At 35.5% G+C, this 22,258-nt stretch overlaps 1 protein-coding gene across 1 annotated transcript in view; it reads left to right on the top strand.

Moving 5' to 3' along the window:
• Plppr1 (phospholipid phosphatase related 1) overlaps nucleotides 1-22,258 on the top strand; it is a 283,020-nt gene that overhangs the window by 220,124 nt on the left and 40,638 nt on the right. Inside the window, exon 4 of the mRNA XM_076843244.2 lies at nucleotides 17,344-17,476. Coding sequence (XP_076699359.2) covers nucleotides 17,344-17,476 — 133 coding nt within the window. The remainder of the gene's footprint in view (nucleotides 1-17,343; nucleotides 17,477-22,258) is intronic.

Here is a 22,258-nt window from a genome sequence, read left to right as displayed (position 1 = left end):
GTGTGTATTCAGAAGAGACCCTGACTGTAAGTGCTGGCATGGATATAAAGACTCAGATCAGAGTGGAATAGAATTCCCCTGGCCAGTATTTCCTGCTGTGTAGTTTGAACTTCCAGAGGGGCTAGAGATAAGAGAAATCCCTTGACCAAAATTTTCTCTGATTCACTGCTGGATCTGTTCACCTTACATCACATTCAATTCAGTTACAACTCTACTTTTATTTCCTTTTCTCTCTCTCAAGCAAAAACTTGGCCAGGCAAACCTCAAGGGAGACCGCTTCAAGAGCATAAAGCTTGTAGACCAATCATTTAACACTAAGATATTAATTGTTTAAAATGAGATTTTTGTGAGTTTTAAAGTAAGCATTTCTGTGTCTGAATATGTTACAAGGTCAGATTAGTTGGGGCATCATCTCAGCACCATTTCATCTTTTCAAATAGCTGCCACCCCCAACTCTCCCACCTCCCTTCCACGTACCCTCTACTCTTTGGGGGATTAAATGAACTGGCATGCTGAGGAGTGTCCCCACTGCTTGGACATTCAGTTCAAGTGTCATTTTCAAGGCAATGTTTTCCATGCTAAAGCATGGGAGAGGGGAAATAATATAGACATAATGAGTCACGAAACTACAAATTCATTTGGATCATTGATCCCAGGCTCACAAAAGCTCCCCCGAAATAATAAGAGTATGCTGTAGGGATTCAGGAGAGCATTGAGAGGCTGCAACATGATCTATCAGGGTTAAGAACATGGGCTTTACAGTCCAACATCACTGGATTATATCCTGGCTGTGTGACTTTGGACAAGTCACTATACTGATCCCTCCCATACAAAATGAGAATAATTGACTGGTTGTCTTATTAGTTATCATGGGGCTTAAAAATGACTTCATGCAGTGCTTGGCATGTACTAAATGATAAAGAGTGTGGAACAAAGTTCCTGGCTGGATACCATTTTTTGCCCTCTTTTGGATTTCAGACTACACTTCCTCCAGTGGAAGAGAATGAGATTCCACTGAGAATGCCCACAGTACCTCTTCTGCCCTAAAGTACCAAGAGGGGGGTCCTGGCCAGAAGGAGACTAAACTCTCCAGCCCTCTTACCTTATCCTAAGGAATAAGAGAAAGCTTAGAAGACATGCTTCCATTACCACGCAAGTCAACACACTTCATACCCTAGGTAAAACCAGGAAGCCAGACTGGGTTCTGCCTAGAATCAGAGGCAGTTTCTTCCTGTCTCATATATACATCTGAATACACAGGAAAATAGTGCTTATGAGTAATTCAGGGAAGGAGAGGAAAACATCACTTATCATTGTCTAGATTCTTCTATAATTATTTTTGTAATTGTAGAGACTTTTTCCATTTTAAAAAAGAGGGAAACAGATTAAGAATTGTGAACAGAAAATTAGAATCAAAACAATAGAATTATTAAATAAAATTAGAAGCTAATTCTTTGAAAGATAAAGTAAACAAATCCCTGGCTCGTTTAGCTATTTTTAACTTCTGTCTTTCTTATATTAAGAAAAGAATGTATAAGAAAAAAAGAATCCTGTCAAAATCTATGCTATATTTCTACTTAAATTGTATGTACAATTCTGTCCCATAAATGCTTACATCTCAATAAAATTGATAACTTTCTATGAAAATAATATATACTAAAAATGCCTTAAAATTATGTAGCAAAGCTGAACAGATGAACAATAGAATAACATTCTACATATGTCTAAAATTTATCTCAAAAATTGTACTAAACCTACATAGCTGTTGAATAACTTCCACCACACTTTTAAGGAATGAAAAATCCCAAACTATATAAAATGTTCCAGATCCTTAAAAAGGAACGCTTTTCAATGCATATTTGCAAACAAAAATATCGATTTCCAACACTTGGAAAGTCTGTATAATTCCCACACACACAAAAAAAAATACCTTCGGTAGTACCAAGAATCTCAGGATTGTTGATATAAGAATATAAAAAAAAGAATATGAAGATTTGTCTACCTAAAAATTTGTATCAAAAGAAAGGTAAATAAAGACTGAAAAAGTTTAGAGTGGATGAGAATCAAATATAAATATCCTTAATAAGTAAAAGGTAAGCTTTCCAAAGTAAAAATAAGACCAAGAATAGCCACTTAACAATTAGTAGACTTCATGTAAGCATGTCTAAACTTATCAGCCATCACAAAACCCATAATTTTTAAAGATACAGAACTTTCTTAGTATAAAATCAGCAGATATTTTAAAAGAACATAGTTTCATACAAATTCTAGTCTATTTTTCTGAAGAGTAGCTTGTCAAAGATGTCTTAACAGCTTTATAAATTTCAGACCCAGTCATTGTTTCCTTAACATAAATCTAGAAATAATCAGAGTTTTATACAAAGATTTGTACATAGGTATTTTCATCTCAGCAATAATTTTAATAGCAAAATATGTGAAACTAGCTTAGTACACAATACTGAAGGACTGGTTAAACACATATTTCAAACACCTTAAATTGTGTTGGAACATGCTCATAATTTCATCTTTTTAAAAACACCAGAAAAATTGAAGTATGGGTAAAATATTTCTTTTTGATCAGAGAATCTGATCATTTCTTAATTTCCTGCCTGAGAAAATGATCTGTATCTACTATGTCACTAGGCAAAATTGACCCTATATGGGTGAATTACATCTGTGGCACGGCACCACCATGTGTTGACTCTATTGAACACCCAGCTATTAAGCCAGGTGACTTTTGCATTCTCTAGTGCGTGTGTAGTCTCTACGCACCTGTGCTATACTGCTCTGCTGGAAGTTGTGTCTCCTCTCCAGGAGAGCAGCACCTAATGTAGCCTGTGGATATTTGTGGGTTTAAATATTTAAGAGACCCTACAAAGATACCCTGTGGGTGTTAGAAATGTAATTTCAAGTCCATATAAAAAGACAAAAACTAAGCATTTTCAGCTGTTATCTCTGAATATTAATGTGTTAATTTTTTTCTTTTATATATTTTCTTTGCAAATCCATGGGTGCATAGTATTTTAAAATCAAAAGGTAATTTTAAAAATAAATTGTATTCTCTAGTTCTTTTGTCTAGTTAAGAAGTGACAAATTTTTAATAAAGCTTGAAAATGGGAATTCTCATAAGCAAAAACACAAAAATAGAAAAACGGGACTTTGTAAAGAATTTTCTCTAGGCAAAAACAATAGGTCTTTTGTCACTCGAAAATTTTCATCAGAAATTCTTCTCCAGGCTACAACTTTTGATTCTGCCCCAACTATTGATCTATTTTCCCAAATGACACAAATTAAAATGTTCCAATGGAAACCAAGGGCATATGGTTAGAGGATAGTGCACAGAGCTTACACTAGGTCTTTGAGAGCCTGCAGTTCCTCTCCAGCTCTCAACTGGGAAACCCCGATTTAACCCTCCATTTCTCTGGGTGAAAAATGTAACAAATCATGCTAACAAGCCCCTAAAATGGGTCCTGAGAAGTACCCCATAAATGAATAAATTTTGGGTGATGGTAATAACATCTTATAATTTGCATTTATTCTGCAGTCATCACCTAACAGATCCTCACAGCAGCCCAGTGAATGGAAAAGGAACATTTCAAAGAATACAGTGTGTGGTTCGTCTCCCTTCATGTTTTAGAGGAGAATATTGAGACAACGTTCAATGAGTTGCTGAAGGTTCCAACTAGTTCTGTACACATGCAGACAGGCAGCCACCCACTTGGTTCCACTTTTATTTTCCCCCCAAATGAGAAGCCTGACTTGGAACCCGAGCTGATTACAGCTGACAGGTTAATGGTGGAGAGCCTTGCACCCCTGCTGATGGTGCTTGATCTTTATTCAAGACTAACTATAAATTAAAAGCAGCAGGGCAGAATGCAGAACTCTTCTGATGTTCAGGGAAAATTCCTGACAGCAAGGAGCTGTGTTCATTTCTGCCCCACCTCGGAGACACATAGCTTGTCCAAGAGCAGCCTCTGTTGGGCCACTGTAGCACAGATCCCTAGCACCTACCTCCATCCACACCCCTGTTTCAGAGTGTGTGCCTTCATTGTCCTCACCATGAAGTCATCCTTCTCAAGAAAGCTGGTCTGCCAACATCCTGCCACAGTTCTGCCAGCTATTGTGTAACCCTTGGTAAGCCCTTCTCCCTGTGGGCTCAGTTGCCTCATCTTTACATAAAAGAAAGGATCAGGCTAATTATTTCCAAGATCCTTCCAGTTCTCAGAACTCATGAGAAATGAAAAAAGAACATGTTAGATTCTGAACTCTGGGTTTACTCTCCAGAGTTCAGTTTTGCAGTTCTGTGCCTGGTAGAGTATTTCACATAACTGTGTATTTTAATTCCTCCTTAAAACTATTTTTTCCTAATCTCTCTAGTATAATAAAAGAAGGGGTCCTCTTGGGTGATTTCTGCACTACTAACTAATGATAAGTGCCAAAAGGACCTCATCCTGGACTTGTCCTCGGTTTCCTGTGCATCCTCAAGCACATTAACAATGGCATAACCTAGCACCCTTCACTGCTCTGGGTCTCTGTTGATGGGCATTAACAACCCCGTTCTCAACTGCAGGGATGTGCAGGAAAGCCATGAGGGAAAAAGTCTCCTGTTTGACCTGTCACTTTCTATTTCTCCTTTTGTGCTTTGCCGTCAGAAAATATCAGCATCAAAATGCATCAGGGCCACATGGGATAAACTGCACAGGGCCAAAGCCACTGCTGTCCTGGATCTTGAGGAAAGGTTAGAGAATGGAGGACTTACTATACCCAGAACTATTTAGCCAAAAGTATTGGACTGCACTTCAAAGAAGTCAGCAAAAGTCACTTTTTTTCCTGACCACCTGGAAAGCTGGGATAACTACTGCCTTGGGCTTGCTGAATAAACTCACATACTCAAGAGTCAAGGGAAGAGAACCTGTTTGGATAAGAGGATTTACTCAGCAGAGAATCTGATTTGCCCTTATATTATCTCAGTCCCAGCGGCACAAGGCATGAGAAAATAGCTATTAAACCTTTTTCTTGGCCTTAAATGAAGTGACAGGGGAGTATTTAGTATGGAAGCAGTAGAGCATTTGACTCCCAGCCCAAGAGGACTGAAATAGCACACAGTTTGCATGCTAGCATGCACATATATGAGGCTTATCAGGAATTTCCTAGGAAAGGAAGAGAGACACACAAAATGGGATAGAAAGGAACAATTTGGAAGAAGTTGTGAATCTTCATTTAAGAATTTCTAGGCTGTTAGCTCTTGCAGCAAATGTAAGAGCACAATGCAAATCATGAAGTGGACTCCGTAGTGCAGGCCTGTTGGCTAACTGACGAGGGACACAGCTGCCCAAGTGAAGGAGACATTGTAGGGCCTTGTGCTCCCTCCTCATTTGCCTCTTCCAGGCTGAACAAGCTCATCTGTTGAAACTCTTTTTAACATTTTAATTCACATCTTTCCCCCTTTTGTACATTATCACATGACTTTTTTTTAAAGAAAAAAAATTACCATGACTACAGCTTCTTTGTTGCTAATATACTCAATCTTCCAGGTACTTTTTTTTTCCCTGAGAAAGACTTATAGATATCTCCATTAATTTTTATGGATTAAAAAGCATTAAATAAACAAACTATTCTCTCCACACTGCAGATTAGTAGTGCCTAACACTACTCCATAAAGAGACATGCTTCCAACCTAAAAGATATCCCTTCTAATGATGACTCAAATGTTATGTTAATAAATAATAAGATAAAAATTATCAAGTTTATTTTTACCTGGTATCATTTTTTCTTAGCTTCTCAATTATCATCTGAAAGGAAAACATTCTAGAGTTTCTTGAAAAGATACTGTTGCCCAAAAATATGTGACAGTCAATCTACTTGATAATTACAATCCATTTTACTTTTCACTGAGAGCAATATTTTAGCTGACTTATTTTAAATTTCTATTTCTCTTGTATTCCCTACCCAGAAAAAAATCTTAAAAGAGAACACTATGCTTTAGGAATGCATAATACCACTTTCGTGCTCTATTTATATCAAGTTTAACTGAAGAGAACTTTCTGAGCAGCCTTTGGATTAATAACAGTAGGAAGGCTCCAGTATTATCCCATTTACTGAATTATTCAAATTTCAAAATGCTATCATTGCAAATAATGTCATTCAAGCCTTGTGCTTTGAAAAGTATAGGAATCATCAAGAGCAGAGGTCCGTCATCTGTATCTATGTATGATAAAGCAGAAGTCAAGAACTCTTGGAATAACCAAAGCTCAGCAAGTAAGGGAACCAGAACTTCTCTGCAGACCGGGGGCTGTCATTGGCACATATCAGGAAAGATTAAAGACAAGCAGGAAATGTTAGCAGTCAGGACTAGCAGTAGAATGTGCATTTCTAAAATTGCCTGGGTCACTTTAAAAAAAATCTACAACAAAAACTTTCTTGGGAATGCTCTTGATGATAGGAACCTTCAAGGGAGAAAACAAAGTATATAAAAATCTGAGATGAGAGCTCTGAAGCCACTTAGCCACTGTTGGGGGAGGTATATAAAGAACCTTCTCCTCTTCCTCACAGTGTCAGACACAGAGCAAGATTCATAACCAGCCTCTGCTGTTTTTGTATTTAAAAAAAAAAAAAGTGACAGAGATAGCAAGAGACATGATGACTATAAGGTAGGCTTTACTTTCAGGAAAGGTTACCTGGTGAGAATAAAGTTCCATGGGATTATAGAAATAAATGATGGATGAAGGAAACAATATTGAAGAAATCATGGTAGCCCTGGAGATTTTAAATAACTAAATTAAGATTGAAGTATAATTATGTGATTTCAGCTTCCCTTAATAAGCCCTCTCTTGTCAGCCTCTACCAAAAAGACCAAAATGTTGAGCAAAAAAAAAAAGAAAGAAAGAAAGAAATCATCTTACAGGTCTTCTAGTCCAACTTGAGTGTGAAAAATGAGAAACTGAGACCCAAAGAGGCAACTGGTCCAAGATCATATGTCTAGATAGGTGTAAATCCAAGCTAGCCTTATGCCCTTTCACCAGGACGAGGCACAATGATTTCTTCCGACCATTTCAACATATATTCTTGCATAAATAGGCCAGGAAATGAAGAAAGCAAACATTCATTGAACATCTATAGATGCTTTTATATCAGCTTTTTAATCTTCTCAATAAATCTCTGATATAGTCAAAACTAAGTTCAAGCCATGAAATAAAGAAAAACTGAGGATCAAAAAGGTTCAACTATTTGTCCAAACTCTCATTAAGAAACGAGAGAGCTAGATTTTCAATTCAAAGGCCCACATTCAGGAAACATCAACAAGTGATATTGCCAAGTATCAGAGCCTCAACTAGCACATGTATGCAATCAAAATGTATATACTAGGAATTTCCTTTCTAATGGCAACCCCATATAACATGCAGCAAAATCCCCTTGAAATTTGAATTATATCTTCCATTGACTTGTTTTTGATACAGGCTCTTTATCTTTTGAAATCTAAAAACCATTCCCTAAGTTTTTCATTTATATCTGTTATCACTTGCCATTCCTTCTGTAAAACATTTATGAAGGGGAGGGGTGGAACAAGAGTAGAGTAGAACTCTCTTGTGACCATCCCCCCAACAGAAACATTAATCTAAAATATCCACACACAAAAATACCTTCACTCACACACACACACACACACACACACACACACACACACACACACACAAAAAGATCTAAGGAAATCTGATTGGCACAGTAGTAGAAGATACATTGAAGAGGGCAGGAAGGACAGGTTTTACATTACCTGCATCATCCCTCTCAAATCTTAGGTTTTACAGCAGAGAGAGAGATATCAACCACTTGATGGAAAGAGAGGGAAGTAAGAACAGGGTTTTGCATTTTACCCTACTGCCAACCTTGTTGCAGTAAAACCCAACACCAGGAAGGCTTTCATGATGCCAGTGTCCAAAGACTGACCTTCTGGACACATCTCAACCCCAAACTTTAGGTTTGCAATGCAAACTTGATCTCTGATCTGTACCACCCACCACCAGGCCAACTTCAGTGGCTCCAGCATCTGGATAGCCCTCAGTGGCAGGCAGACCACAGCTTCACCAGGTTTTACGCATCCTAGTGCCACAATTTCAGTGGTCATGACCTGCCCAAAATCTCTAGATGGGCCACAAAGGGATTCTTTAAAAAGTTAAGAAGATTGAAATTATATCATTGTGCTAAGTTAAAACATTTGATATGAACCCATAAAATCAGTAAGATGAGGAACTTCAGAAAATTCATGAATACATAAAAATTAAGCACACCCTCCAGAATAGCCAATGGGTCAGTAAAGAAAATAGAAATTTAAAAATTTTTTTCTAGACAAACAATAATGAAAAACATCACATATTAAAACTCATGGAATGCAGAATAGTGGTTCTAAGAATGTTTATGTAGATACTTACAGCTATAAACTTCAAAGAAGAAAGATATCAAATAAACAACATAATGTTGTACCTTAAGGAACCAAAAAAAAAAAAAAAACAAGAGCAAGCTAAATCTAAACAGCATGAAGAATGAAATAATATTATAACAATCAGAGAAATTAATGAAATAGAAACTAGAAAAAGAGGAAAGATCAACAAAACTTAAGAGTTGGTTATCACTTTTTTGAAAAGATAAATAAAAGTTACAAACATTTAGTTAGAAAACCAAGGAAAAAGAAGGGAGCCTCAAAGAGAAGGATGAAAAAGGGGACATTACAACTGACAGCAGAAATAAAAGGATCACTAGAGACTATTATGACAACAAATTGGATAACTCAAAAAATGGATAAATTCCTTGACACACATAATCCCCAAAGATTGAATTATGAAGAAATAAAAAGTATGAACACACAAATAATAAGGAGATGGAATTGGTAATAAAAAGTCTATTATTAAAGAAAAGCCTAGGACTAGATGTTTTCATTGTTAAAAATATACCAAACATTTAACCAAGATCTAATACCAAATGTACAAGCTATTCCAAATGACTAGAGAGGATGTAATATTTGCAAACTTATTTTATAAAGCCAGCATCACCCTGATTCCAAAGCCAGAAAAGACATTACAAAGAAAGAAAACTGGAGGCCAATATCTATGTTTAGATGCAAAAATCTTCAACAAAATGTCAGAAAGCTGAATTCATCACAATGAACCCTATTGTTGTATATGATTATAATGCACTAATAAAAACATAACAAAAATAAAATGAATTGCATCCCAGGAATATAAGGATGGTTTGACATATGTAAATCAAAAAATGTGATGCGTCACATTAATAAAAGACAAATATCATATGATCTTAACACAGAGAAAGCACTTGACAAAATTTGACATTCTTTAAAAATCCTCAGAAAACAATACAATAAAAGCTATATATGACAGATTCACAGCTAACATCATACTCAACAGGGAAAATTTGAAAGCTGTTTATATCTGGAAAAAGACAAATATACCCCATCTCATCACTTCCATTCAAAATAGTACTGGAATTCTAGCTAGAGCAGTTAGGCAACAAAAAGAAATAAAATGCATCCAAATTGGGAAAGAAGATGTTAATCTTTGCCTGTTTACATACAACATTATCTTATATATAGAAAACCCTAAAGATGCCACAAAAAATGTTAGAATTAATAATCAAATTCAGTAAAGTTGGAGGATATAAAATCAACATATAAAAATCAGCATTTCAGAAATCAAGAAAATAATCTTACTAACAATAATCCTATTTACAATAACTACAAAAAGTAAATGACTTAGTGAAAAAATTAACCAAGGAAACTAACACATTAATGAAAGAAATGGAAATGACACTAAATAGAAAGATATCCCATCTTCACGAATGGGGAGAATATTATAAAAGTGGTTCAATTCAATGCCTAGCCCTGTACCAGTGACATTCTTCAAAGAAATAGAAAAAAACTATCCTAAAATTCATATGGAACCAAAAAAGACCTGAAATGATAAAAGCAATCTTTTTTTAAAAATTACTGATGTGTATGTATGTATGTATGTATGTATGTATTTAATACGATGCTGAGAATCAAACTCAGTGCCTCACACATGCTAGGCAAGCACTCTACCACTGAGCTACAATCCCAACCACCCACTGATGAATGCAATCTTGAGCAGAATAGAACAAAGCCATAGGTACCACACTACTTGACTTCAAAATATTCCACAAAGCTTTAGTAACCAAAGTTGCATGGTATTTACATAAAAACAAACACACAGACCAATGGAACAGAATAGAGAGCCCAAAAATAAATCCACAAGTTTAGCCAATCCATTTTTTTTAACAAAGGGGAACACATAATGGGGAAATGATTGTCTCTTCAATAAATGGTGTTGGGAAAATTGAATATCCAAATACAGAAGAATGAAATTAGACTCTTATCTCATCCATACACAAAAATGAATTCAAAATGGATTGAAGACTGATTGAAACCTTAAGTGTAAGACCTAAAACTCTGAAATGACTAGAAGAAACAGGGGGATAACTTCATGACAGGGCTTGGGCAATGATTTCTTGGTGATGACCACAAAAGTTATAGGCAACATAAGCAAAAGCAAACAAATGAAATCACACCAAACTAAAGAGCTTCTGAACAGCAAAGAAAATAATCAACAGAGAAAAGACAACATACAGCACTGGAGAAAGCTCTTACAAACTATATATCCACTAATATCTAAAATATATAAGGAAATCAATAAGACAGACAAATGACCTGAATAAATGTTCTCAAAAGAAGACATACAAATGGCCAACAGTTATATGAAAATATGCTCAATATCATTAATCATCAGGGATATATGAATTAAATATGAATATGAATTAAAACAGCAATGAGACATTACTTGTTGCAATGGTTATTACCAAAATATAAAAGTTTTGGCAAGAATGGACAAAAGGGAACCCTTGCACTCTTTTAGTGAGGATGTAAATTAGTACAGTCATTATGGAAAACCAGTATGGAAGTTCCTCATGACAAGGCTTGGGCAATAATTTCTTGGTGAAAAAATTTAATAATAATATTATTATCAAAAGGCCATATGTCACTTAAGATAGAACTAATATATGATCCAGCTACCCCACTTTTGGGTACATATCCAAAGGAAATGAGATTGGTATGTTGGAGAGCTATCCATACTCTCATATTTATTACAGCATTTATTCACAATAGCCAATATATGAAGTCATCCTAGATGAATGAGGAAAACATGATTTTTATATATATTATATATATGCTGGAATAGTATTAAACTATATAAAAAATAGGAAAATCTGTCACATTAAGGATGAATAAGGAGGATATTATTAAGTGACATAAACCAGGCACAGAAAGACAAATGCCACATGACGTGTCATTCATGTGTAGACTCTAAAGGAGTTGATCTCATAGAAGTGGAAAGTGTTGATTACAAGGGGCTGGAGTGACTAGGAAAGAGGGGTTAAGATGTTGCTCAGAGAATACAAAATTTCAGTTAAAATGGGAAGAGTACATTCAAGAACCCTATTGTACAATATGGTTGCTATAGTTAATATCAATATATTCCTGAAGAAAGCTGAGATAGTGGTTGTTAAATACTCTCACCAACAAAATGATAACTATGTGGGGTGGTGCGAATGTTAATTACCTACATTTAGTCACTCCATAATATATAAAAGACTGTTGTACGTAAAATATACATATGATTTTATCTGTTAGTTTTAAAATAATTTTTGAAGACAATTTTTAAGTTGTAAAGAATTTATGAGGAAAGGAAGTCTAAAAGGTAACAACTGAAATGATGTACTACGTTTCAGGGTTGTTTTATTTATTTACATTTGGGTTTTCACATATGAAGGATTTTTTAATCAAAGTACAATTGCCCCCATTATTTAAAGTATATTTATTATTATCAAAAGGCCATATGTCACTTAAGACTGTAGCTGGCATTCTCAGGGTGTGAAAAATGCACCAATGGAATTTATTTACTGTTCATTCATTGCCAGATCTAGTTTGGCCTTGACCATTCTCACTGGAGGATACTCTATTTTCCATGATTGATATGATGTTTGTTAGCCAACAATCAGAAGGGCCCAAATAGGCAAGGCAGCTATGTCCAAATACATGGAGAGTCCCACATGCTGCAGCTGCTCTCTGAGCAAAGTGATAGATTGAGACAGAGTGGCATGGCCGAGGTACAGATGGAAGAACTCAGCCATTGCCAAAATCAGAGTTGCAAATCTGCCGCCATGTGCAAAATAGCATCAAATGTGGTCTGAAGGCTGGCAGAAAGAAGACCTTTATCTTCACAATCTTCCATTCTCTAAGCAGAATCAGGACCTATGATGCTAGAGGGCTAGTGAATGGAGAAACCACCCTGTGCGTGGTCAGGAAAACAGAATATCCCTAAAGCTCATTTATCAGTATATGGGACCAAAATTGATTCATCAGCAACCTTCATATCCATCGCAGTTTTTACTAAAATCCAGGAAATCTCAATGCATTTTAATGATAAAATGACTAATCTCCTTCCTCCTCCCTTCTCTTCCTTCCTTCATTTTTCATGCAAACATTCATTATCAGTTAATATATTCCAGGCATTACCAGTAAGTAGATATAAATTAGAATATACTCTCGCTCTGATTTTTTTCTCTTATTCTCCAAACCTCATATTTGGTTTGAATGTTGACTGACAATACAATCTTTGTATCACTTACCAACTGTGACAGGACAGCCTTAGAACTTTCTACTGATGGACTTACTCCCTTTTGCTTCATATTCTTTGTTCAGCCTGGTATACCTTGGAGTGAATTTAGTTCTGTTGTGCTTTAATGCAGATAGTGAGTAGAACAACTACACACAACCTATTTGCTTTCTTGCCACCTTGTGTGAACAGTGCATCGCTTCACTGAATGGAGAACTTCTAGAATTTACATACCATCTTTCCTACAGAGGAAGAATGTTTTGGATTTTTGAAATGGCAATGGTGAACAATGTTCACTTATTATTTATTCTCATGCATTCGTTATTCTCCATCCCATTTCCCTGGTTTGCTTCTTACGCATGTATAATTTCCATGACATTTCTAAAGGGAAAAAATAATATTTTTTTTCCTATTCTCTTACACAGTCACTCAGCACACTACTTCTGACACAAGATGTGTTGGGATATTCCCCACCACAAGCAATTCTTTAGCAGATACCAAGTGCTCATTCTATAATATAACTCAATTCTGATACTCTCTTCCTAGAGATCGCACCAGATAGATCTGCTCACAGGTTGAGGGCTCAGTTACAAGACTGTCGCCACTTTAATATTAAAGAGATAGCATACTTTGTGTTTAGTCCCTGGTATTTATTTATTCTTAGGAATATAACAAAAATTCTGTAATTTCTGATATATACTGGAAATTTTATCAAATATTTTCAGGGAAATTAAACCTTAAAAGTTATCTCGCTCGATCAGTAGGTTGTTTAAAGATTCATACTTTTATTTATTCAACAATATTAATTGAACCTACTGTAAACCAGGTTCTGTTCTGGGCACTATACAAGAAATGACAAATGTTCTTCCCTCAAGAATCTTACAGTGGCATAAATGAGAGTGGCATAAAACAATAATTGCAACTAATGGGTAGATGTCAGGCTAGAGAGCTATAAAATTTGCCATGGCAGCAGCAAGATGGGGTCTCCATTTTCCTGAGGGAGCCCAGCAAAGAAATCAACAAAATGACATTTTCCATTGGATCTAATTTCAATTTTTTATTTTTTATAGTATGATTTGTTAAGCCTGTATTTTAAAGGATCTATGTTAATATGATATGCTTAATTCATTAACATTAAGCGACTACTGTGTACTTTATATTAGGTTAGGCCCTAGGATACAACTGAATATAAATAAAACAGACAGGACATACCAAAACTAAGAAAAACAATATGATTATTTGTGACAAGGCCTAGAAAAGAAAAACAAATTAAAAGATTAATGTACAATAAGAATAGCTCATCTGCTCTGCAAGACCAAGGAAGCCTCCCTGAAGGAAATACTATTCCATTTACCTGAGCAAATGTGAGAGTTATCCACAACTGTTCACTCAGAATAGTAATGCATATTCACAGGGACAAAGTTTCTTAGCATCTTATAATGAGAGAAATGGGTCTTAGAGATGAGCTTTTGAAGGTACACAAATACTTTTACGTGGCAGAGCATCATTTCATTGTGAATTCTAAGGGTGTTGAGCACAAAGTATTTCTAACTCTGTACAACCATTTCTAGACATCTGCCTGACACGGTGACCCATGCTGGGTCGTTGCCTGTGAATTCTGAGTATTTCTTCTTGCCACCCAAGTTCTGACTTGCTTGGCTCTCTCTGTGCCAGTACTGAGGCACTATCTCACCTGCAGACCACCCATGGTTGGCCTGTATCTTTGACCTCACTGGCCCTCCCTGGTGTACCTCTTTGATTTGGCCCCCTGGTGCCATATTTTTCTATACACCCTTGCCCTCTCTGCTGGGGTCACTGCTGACCAGAATATTCCAAGCCCAGAAAGTCTTTTCACTTTTTACAGTATGCCAGAACTCTAAGGCACGGCCTTCAGATCTAAAGAGACCAATTTATTTAGTTAAAAACTAATTATTTTATATATATTTAATCTGGCTAAGACATCCTAACAAATTTATTATTAGGTTAAATGTAACTACTAAAATTTTTTAAACAAAATAATTGGATTTTTTTAACCATCACAATCATCTAAACCTGTAAGTTTAATGACTTTTCTATTTTTAAATGGTTCTTTGTCTTCTCTTCCTTCCCCATTTTCTCTCTAATGACAGTTTGGACTATCACTGTTTATTTCAAGGTCACACCATCCAGATTTGAAATATCTCTAGGGAGGCAGATTGTGAATCAAGGAGACATGCAAAGGTCTTGCTGAGCTACAGGATATCAGGACCTGTGACCTGTAAGACAGCAAGCATCCTCTAGGCCACATAAAATGTTCAATCTTATTTTCTTCCCTTATAAATAGAATTTATTTATTTATTTATTTTAGAAATAACCATTTTCTAGGTTCTAGGCAGGGAGTAGGGGAAAAATACAAATATTTGGCCCTCAAATGAAGACTAAAGAAGTTCAGAATTTTTTTTTTAGGGACAAATTGACGTTTTTCCATGTGATAGCATAAAACCACAATAGGGTTCTGGATAGTGCTCTTGGCAGAGGAGGTGAAAGGCGCTCTTGTAAATAAAGACAGCATATTATAAATATATAACAGGCAGCAGCGTCTTCTAGCCAGGAAGTACATATGGCATTAGGAATGAAAACTGACTAGAGGAAACTGGCTCTCCCAAAGCAGAGACATCCCTCCTACCCGGGAGGCTTGGCTTCTTTCTGCATTGCCTTTGTAATGTATGTAAGACACAATCTGTCTGATTCTACAAGATCTTGTGTGTGTGTGTGTGTATGTTCCTACTAGTTTATGGAGGGTCTTTTATTCATCTTGGAATCTGCCTCACCAGTGTCCTGGCACAGTACTTAATAGAAATAATGATGATGACATTGATTCACTGGTTATTGATTTAACAATAACAACTTCAACTCCTCCTATAGTGCATATTATGTTCCAGGTACAGTTCTATATGATTCATATGTATAAATGCAATCACCTATATACATACATACACATACAATGTATGCATATGTGTGTACATATGTAGATACATGTGTATGTGGGTGTGTATGTGTATAACACTCAATTAAACCTAAAAGTATTATCTTGATTATACAGATAAGACAACTGAGGTATAGAAAGCTTATATAGTGCATCCAAGATCATTAGAAATAGTAAGTTACAAACCCAGCTTTGAAGCCAAGAAAAACCAGCCTTACAGTTCTTCCTCACAGTTAACCACTACTTTTGTACATAGTAGTGACTCAATACAAATATTTGAATTTGGACTTAATATTGAGGACACCAAAAGCAAAGTAGGTTAAATGCAGTATACTTTAACCATAGAAAGACTCATGATGTTAAGGTATGAGGTAGAGTAGTGTAGTGGAAATAGAGCCTCTGGCCACATTCTAGAGTTGCTTCAGACACTGTCTGAAGTGTGTGGCCAAGTCCCTGAAACCCTTAGGTTCCTCACCCATGAAGGGATGGAAAAACCACTCAGAGATGATTCCAGTTTTGAAATTAATTTCTGTTATCCCTGTGCCTTTTCATGATGTTAACATCTTTATACATCCAATCAGTCCATAGTGGCAAGAGAAAATAAGGCATGGGAATTCTTACAACATTGATGAATTTTCTCTAAAATCACAGATCTATGGAGAGAAAGAAAAATATCTATAAAACCATATTCTTCTGGAGAAGTGTTGAAATTATTATTAGGAAAATCAAAATGGTGGGTAACATACTGAGAAGTGTAAGGTTTGGATCGGTGTTGGTTGACCTGGATACCAGTCCCAATGCTCCCTTGTGCCATCTGTATGTTTTGGAGGGTCAATTACTTTACTGAGCTTTTGTTCCTCGCCAGGAAAGCAAAGGTAATTACACCTACACTAGGTTATCTTGTGAGCATGTAACTGTGCTAAAAAGTGCCTGACATCCAGTATTCAATAGGTGGTGGTAATTATTAAGTTTTATTCTTCATTGGTGGATCTCAGTCTTTAGTTATGGCGGTGTCAGCATTTGCTAAAACTTGCCCCATGCCAATTCCTTGTTTCAAATAAGAACATACTGTTCTGAGTGCTGTAAGGATAGTTTTAAAAATGTAGGCTGTGGATTTTGCCATCAAGGACCTTATAACCATGTAAGGGTATTATGATTTAAATGGTAACATATTATTTCAAGGTAAGAGAGAGAAGTACCATATCAAGAAGTGACAACCTTTTCATAGTAGGAGAAATGTATCAGGCAAACATGATGATCAAACAAGGATTTGTAATGTAAATGGTGATAGTTCTTTTAAATTATGAAGTAATAATTTATTATGATATGTGTATATAATGCCTACTTGGGCACATTGGCTGTGTGAATCATTTTTCATTATTGCAATGCACACACTGAGTTAAAAATTCAATTCCAACATAATCCTTATCATAAATTCTATTACAATTTGTTATTTTAATGTTTTATATGACCTTAGACTTTAATATTATGTCCTGGACTCTCTGAAATTATCAAATATTACTTTCTCTAATTCTTTTGAAGAATTAAATGTAAACTACTATCTAACTTCCCACCTCTCTAACATAGTATCTTTTAAAAAAATTGTGAATCCTCAAAAATATATTTTTGGTCTCTTAAACAACTCTCTAGCTTGACATTTCTTAAACATTCCTTCCCCAGATTTTTATTGGCGAGATATCCATGTATTTCATAAAGTCAACAAGGGAATCCCTGATTGCCCAGGAGAAAACAATTTTGACTGGAGAATGCTGTTACCTGAACCCCTTAGTCCGAAGGATCATCAGATTCATAGGTGAGTACAGGAGCCTGCTGGGCCAGCCCTTGTGTATAGGTAAAACTTATTAAACTTGAACACATTTGGAAAAACAATCTAAGCTATGGATCTTTCAACTAAAATCAAGGGCTTCTTTGGAATTATCCAGGAAGGACAGAAATGGAGTCTTCCCCTAGTGCCAAGTTGAATCTTTGACCCATGAAATAAAGTGGCACTTATTATCTTAGAAATGATTTTAAAGTTGCTTTTCCCCATAAAACATTTATCTGAATTTTCCCTGAACATATATTTTAATATTGATTGGATATTGACATATACCCATTAGATGGGTAAGGCAACAGGTAGAAGAGGGAATACCAATAAGTTAATTTAGAAATAATCAAATTTCCTGATTAAGATTTTCTATCCAGTGGGTTTTTTTTTTTTTAATGTGGGAAATTTAACCCATCAGGGTCTTGAAAACAATGCCTTTCCAAAGTTGGAAAGAAATACTTTTATTAGTGTTTATGAGAAGAAATAATTTTTTAAAATGTTCTATATCCCTCCTTCTAGGACTTTTATTTTAAAAATCCCAGGGTGCTTTGGTAATGATCATACATATGGGAATATATGTATGAGCACAGGTAGAAATAAAGGTATTTCAGAATTCCTACAAAATAAATACTCAATGAATAATAATTATTATTGTGTCCTAATGAAATCTGGCAATTACCTACTGGCGGGATCTCCCTGGGAGCCACAGTAAAACTCCCAAGCTGTAACGTGTCGGGTATTTAAACAAGCCAAGGTGCCGTTTGGTACATATAGAACTGAGACCAGATATACAGTATACACTAAACCCTTTGGGTAATCTTTATTTCCACCCTCATCCCACTGTTTTCCACTGTTGTAGGAAAGGGTTGAATGCTCTCAGTCATGAGCAGAGGACCACACCAAAACCAAATATGCAATAATGTCTCCAACTGAAATGAAAATGAGGAAAGTAGTAGAGTGGGCAGTCCAAGAAAATCTAATGTAGAAGAAACAACCCTTAACATTAAAATAGTCCTAAGAATTGACTAATGATATTTTCTGAAAAGTTTTTGCATACTATGGAGGACTGCAATTGACTCATTGTGATACCCTGATCAAAATGATGCCACTACTGTCTAGGTTACCCATTTCAAACCATGACTCCTTTCAAAATGTCCAGAGTCAGATCGCTTACCACCAGATTGGCTAGATAACAAATCATCCATGGGGAAGAAAAGGAGAGAAGAGAATATTTATTATACCAAATGCTGAACTAGACAATTTATACACATTATTTTGTTTACTCCCCGCACAACATCCTGTAAGATATTTTATGGTTCTCATTGTACAGATGAGGAATCTGGTAGAAAATGGAGGTATAGTAATTTCTCCCAAGGAATGTATGCGTGCATGGATGCATATGCATGTACATAATTCATTAAAGAAAGCAGATTGTGCTCACCATCTGATGTGCATCCTGCACATGTAATTAAACAAGTTATTCAGAGGGTTATTAGATTAGAATTAAATAGAAATTATCTTTAGAAAGTCATTGTTATTTTTCCTTGGCAAAGAAAAATCACACTCTAGCTGGGAACAGGGTCCAAAGAATAAAAATTTTAACTGGCATTTGATTTGCCATTTATGTAGGCCTGTATGCTTAGCCAGAGCAAGTCTTTGTTCACTGAGGATTCAGAAACCCCCTAATTATCCCAAAATGAACCCTCCGGGTTGCCTATTGGGGTGCACTATCCTCCCACACAAACAATGCATTGAGCAGAGTTTCAGGACCATCAAGGTTAAATAGAAATTTGTCACCTTGGAGGAACATCAAATTCCCACATTCATAATTGATGACACGTTAGTCCTTTGGGGTCTATTGTACGCTAATAGAAAGCTGAATGTAGAAAGCCCGAAGCAGAGGCATTCAAATAGATCAGTTAGGTATCAGCATCATGAAATGATGCTCATAAGAAAGGGATGCTAGAGTAGAGGAAGAGCCAGCAGGTAGCATCAACCTTGGGGAAGAAAAAACAGCACTGGAAGGCAAGGGGCATTGATGGGTAAAAAGTTATTTGCTTAATGCTTTTCCTCTTGTTTTATGACAAGAGGATCTGCCTGATTGCTAGCGTAGAAAACCTGGGAGACACCTAAGCCATCTGGGAAGTTGTTATAAATGCAAATTCTGAGGCCTCATCCTATACCTACTGAATCAAAAACTCTGGGGATTGAGCCTGATAATATGTGTTTTAACAAGTTTCCGGGTGATTATGATGCATACTAAAGTTTGAAAAACACTGATTCAGGCCATTAAAACTTCTTGCCCTTTTAAGCAATTTTCCTATATTTTGTCCTGTGACTTAGTTCCATTCACACCAACCCCACAAAAATACCATGCATTGCTCGTCTTGCAGCCATTGATCTTTCTTAAGCAAAAATTTAGATAAGTCATTCCTCTGTCTAAAACTTTTCAATGGATTCCTGGTATTCCACTGCCACACCTTTACCATAAAATCTGGCCAGATCTTACTCATCCTTCAGTACACTACTTAAACATTACCTGTTTGCCCATACGGACAGCTAGCTACCTCGTCTTCCAGGCCCCCAGAGAGCCTTGCACCTACATTGTTTATAGGTACCTACCACATTAGAATGCATAATTAAGCCCATTATTCCTAATAATTTGTAATCCCTTGGAGAACAGGGACTGTGTATTCTTCACTCTCTAACAATAGCATATAGAAGTGTGCCTGACACATAGATTTTTAATAAATATAGGGTTTTACTTTGTATTTTTTGAACAAGCAAAGAGCAAAGAGAAGCTGTTAAATGTTGATTCTTAAATATTCACTTGCCTCCTTTTTTAATTACCTTTATTACCAATCTTCAACTTACTTCTAGGAAATTAAAATGCACAAATAAGGCAGTTTTCTAAGGGAAGGCCTGAAGTCTACTCTGATTTTTTATATAGGAGGGTCAGAGTAGAAGGATGGGGAAGGGTGTCTCAAGGACAACTTACTGTTTCTTGGTGACTACAGATTGATTTTTCTTCATAGAAGGAAGAAAATGTACTACATGGAATAAAGACCCTTTAAATGGAAATGTTTCCTTTGGCAAAAATTAAAATTAAAAAAATAAGGTGGTAATCAAAATGTATATTAGGGATGTTATTGTAAAGAGCTTAATAGTCTATTTTTCTAGCCCAGTAGCCACCAAAATACATACTATGCAATTGGCATTGGAAAATGACAACTATTTCAGATAACTATTCTAATTAAATTGAAATGGCATGACTTTTCTCTTGCAGTTTACATAATTATTCTAGAATCCATTACAAATAGTTTTTCCAAACAAATACAATCAGCTTCACATTGCAAAAAAGACCAATGGATTAGCAAAATACTTTTAAAGAAAATAATGTTTTATGCTGTCAAGGATGAAAAAAAAAAAAAAACCACCTGGGATTCTAATACAGTTCTGGTAAGATAAGATGATATGCCCTTTCTGTATTGCAATTTGAGAATGTATTTCAATAGCCCTAAAGACAATTTTTTTACCTTAAAATTCAGTTTCAAATAATATATCCTATGGAAACAGAGATGTAAATTAATTGTATGAATTAAAATCTTGTTATCATAAAAATCAAAAATATCTAGTACAATTTTTAAAAAACATAATGCTGCCAACATAAGTTGCAATTTCAAAAAATGGTATTAAGAATGTATAATGGAGGGAGAATATTCCTGTTATAATGTTAGTCAAATTTTTCTATAATTATTACTAAACATAAGAAGGATACATCATTAAATAACTGTATGTTTGTGTGTTCCACAGAAGAGAGACTTAAGGGCTGTATGCTAAAAGTTAACTGTTATTATTTCTGAGTTTTAGAATAATGAGTGAACATTTATTTTCCAGATAATGGGAGATTTTTTTCTTTTTCATTATTTTATAATTCCTATTTGTTAAATGATGAATATGTATAATTTTAAATATCAAAAAAAATCTAAATATTAACAAAATAAAAATGGTAGGTGATAAGATAAAGACTTTCAGCTCTCCAGAAAGATGGTCAAGTTCTCTAATGGAATCTTCAGTGTCGGGAAGAGAGCTAAAAGTGGCACCTGGGCTCTCACATTCTTGTCCTGGACTCGAAGGAATAGCCCCGCCTCACCTCAAAGTTCCAAAATAAATTTTAAATGGTAAAATGGAAAGAATAACTAAATCAAAGAGAAAATGTCCAAATTAAGCCCTCTGTTAGCAAATGCTACTTGTCTTAATCCTGACTGAATTCCCCCGATTCACAAATTCAACAATAAGTACACCTAAGATTTGCATTAAAAGGACAACCTCTTCTCCCATGTTTTATGTATAAAAACCCTCATAGTTTAAATCCTCTTCTAAACCATTGGGTCTTCTTCCATTATGTTTACATGGATGTGGGAAGGGAGGAAAGGGACTGACTCAAGTAACAAACTCAACCAACATTTCTAAAAAACAAATGTCGAGTTACTGACATGTACTTAGACTACTTTCCCTCATTTCCCCCTCTATTCCTTTACCTTCTTATTCCATTTCAATACACTTGATGGCAATACCAATCTGCAGATTTAAGTTCTCGGGAGAGATGAACTGGCATTCCCTTTCCAGCAGTAGAGACTTAAATAAGAAAGTCATTTTTTCCAAAAACTTATGAAGTTCGGTTAAATTCTGTTCATTCAAATATACTTGAATAAACCTATTCTTGTAAATGACAATTATTAACCAATAACTGATTTAATATCAAAA

Source organism: Callospermophilus lateralis, chromosome 2 (assembly GCF_048772815.1).
Source record: "Callospermophilus lateralis isolate mCalLat2 chromosome 2, mCalLat2.hap1, whole genome shotgun sequence".
Taxonomy (NCBI): Eukaryota; Metazoa; Chordata; class Mammalia; order Rodentia; family Sciuridae; genus Callospermophilus; species Callospermophilus lateralis.
The sequence above is the reverse complement of the archived record's forward strand: the minus strand, read 5'-3'. Positions and strand labels throughout refer to the sequence as shown.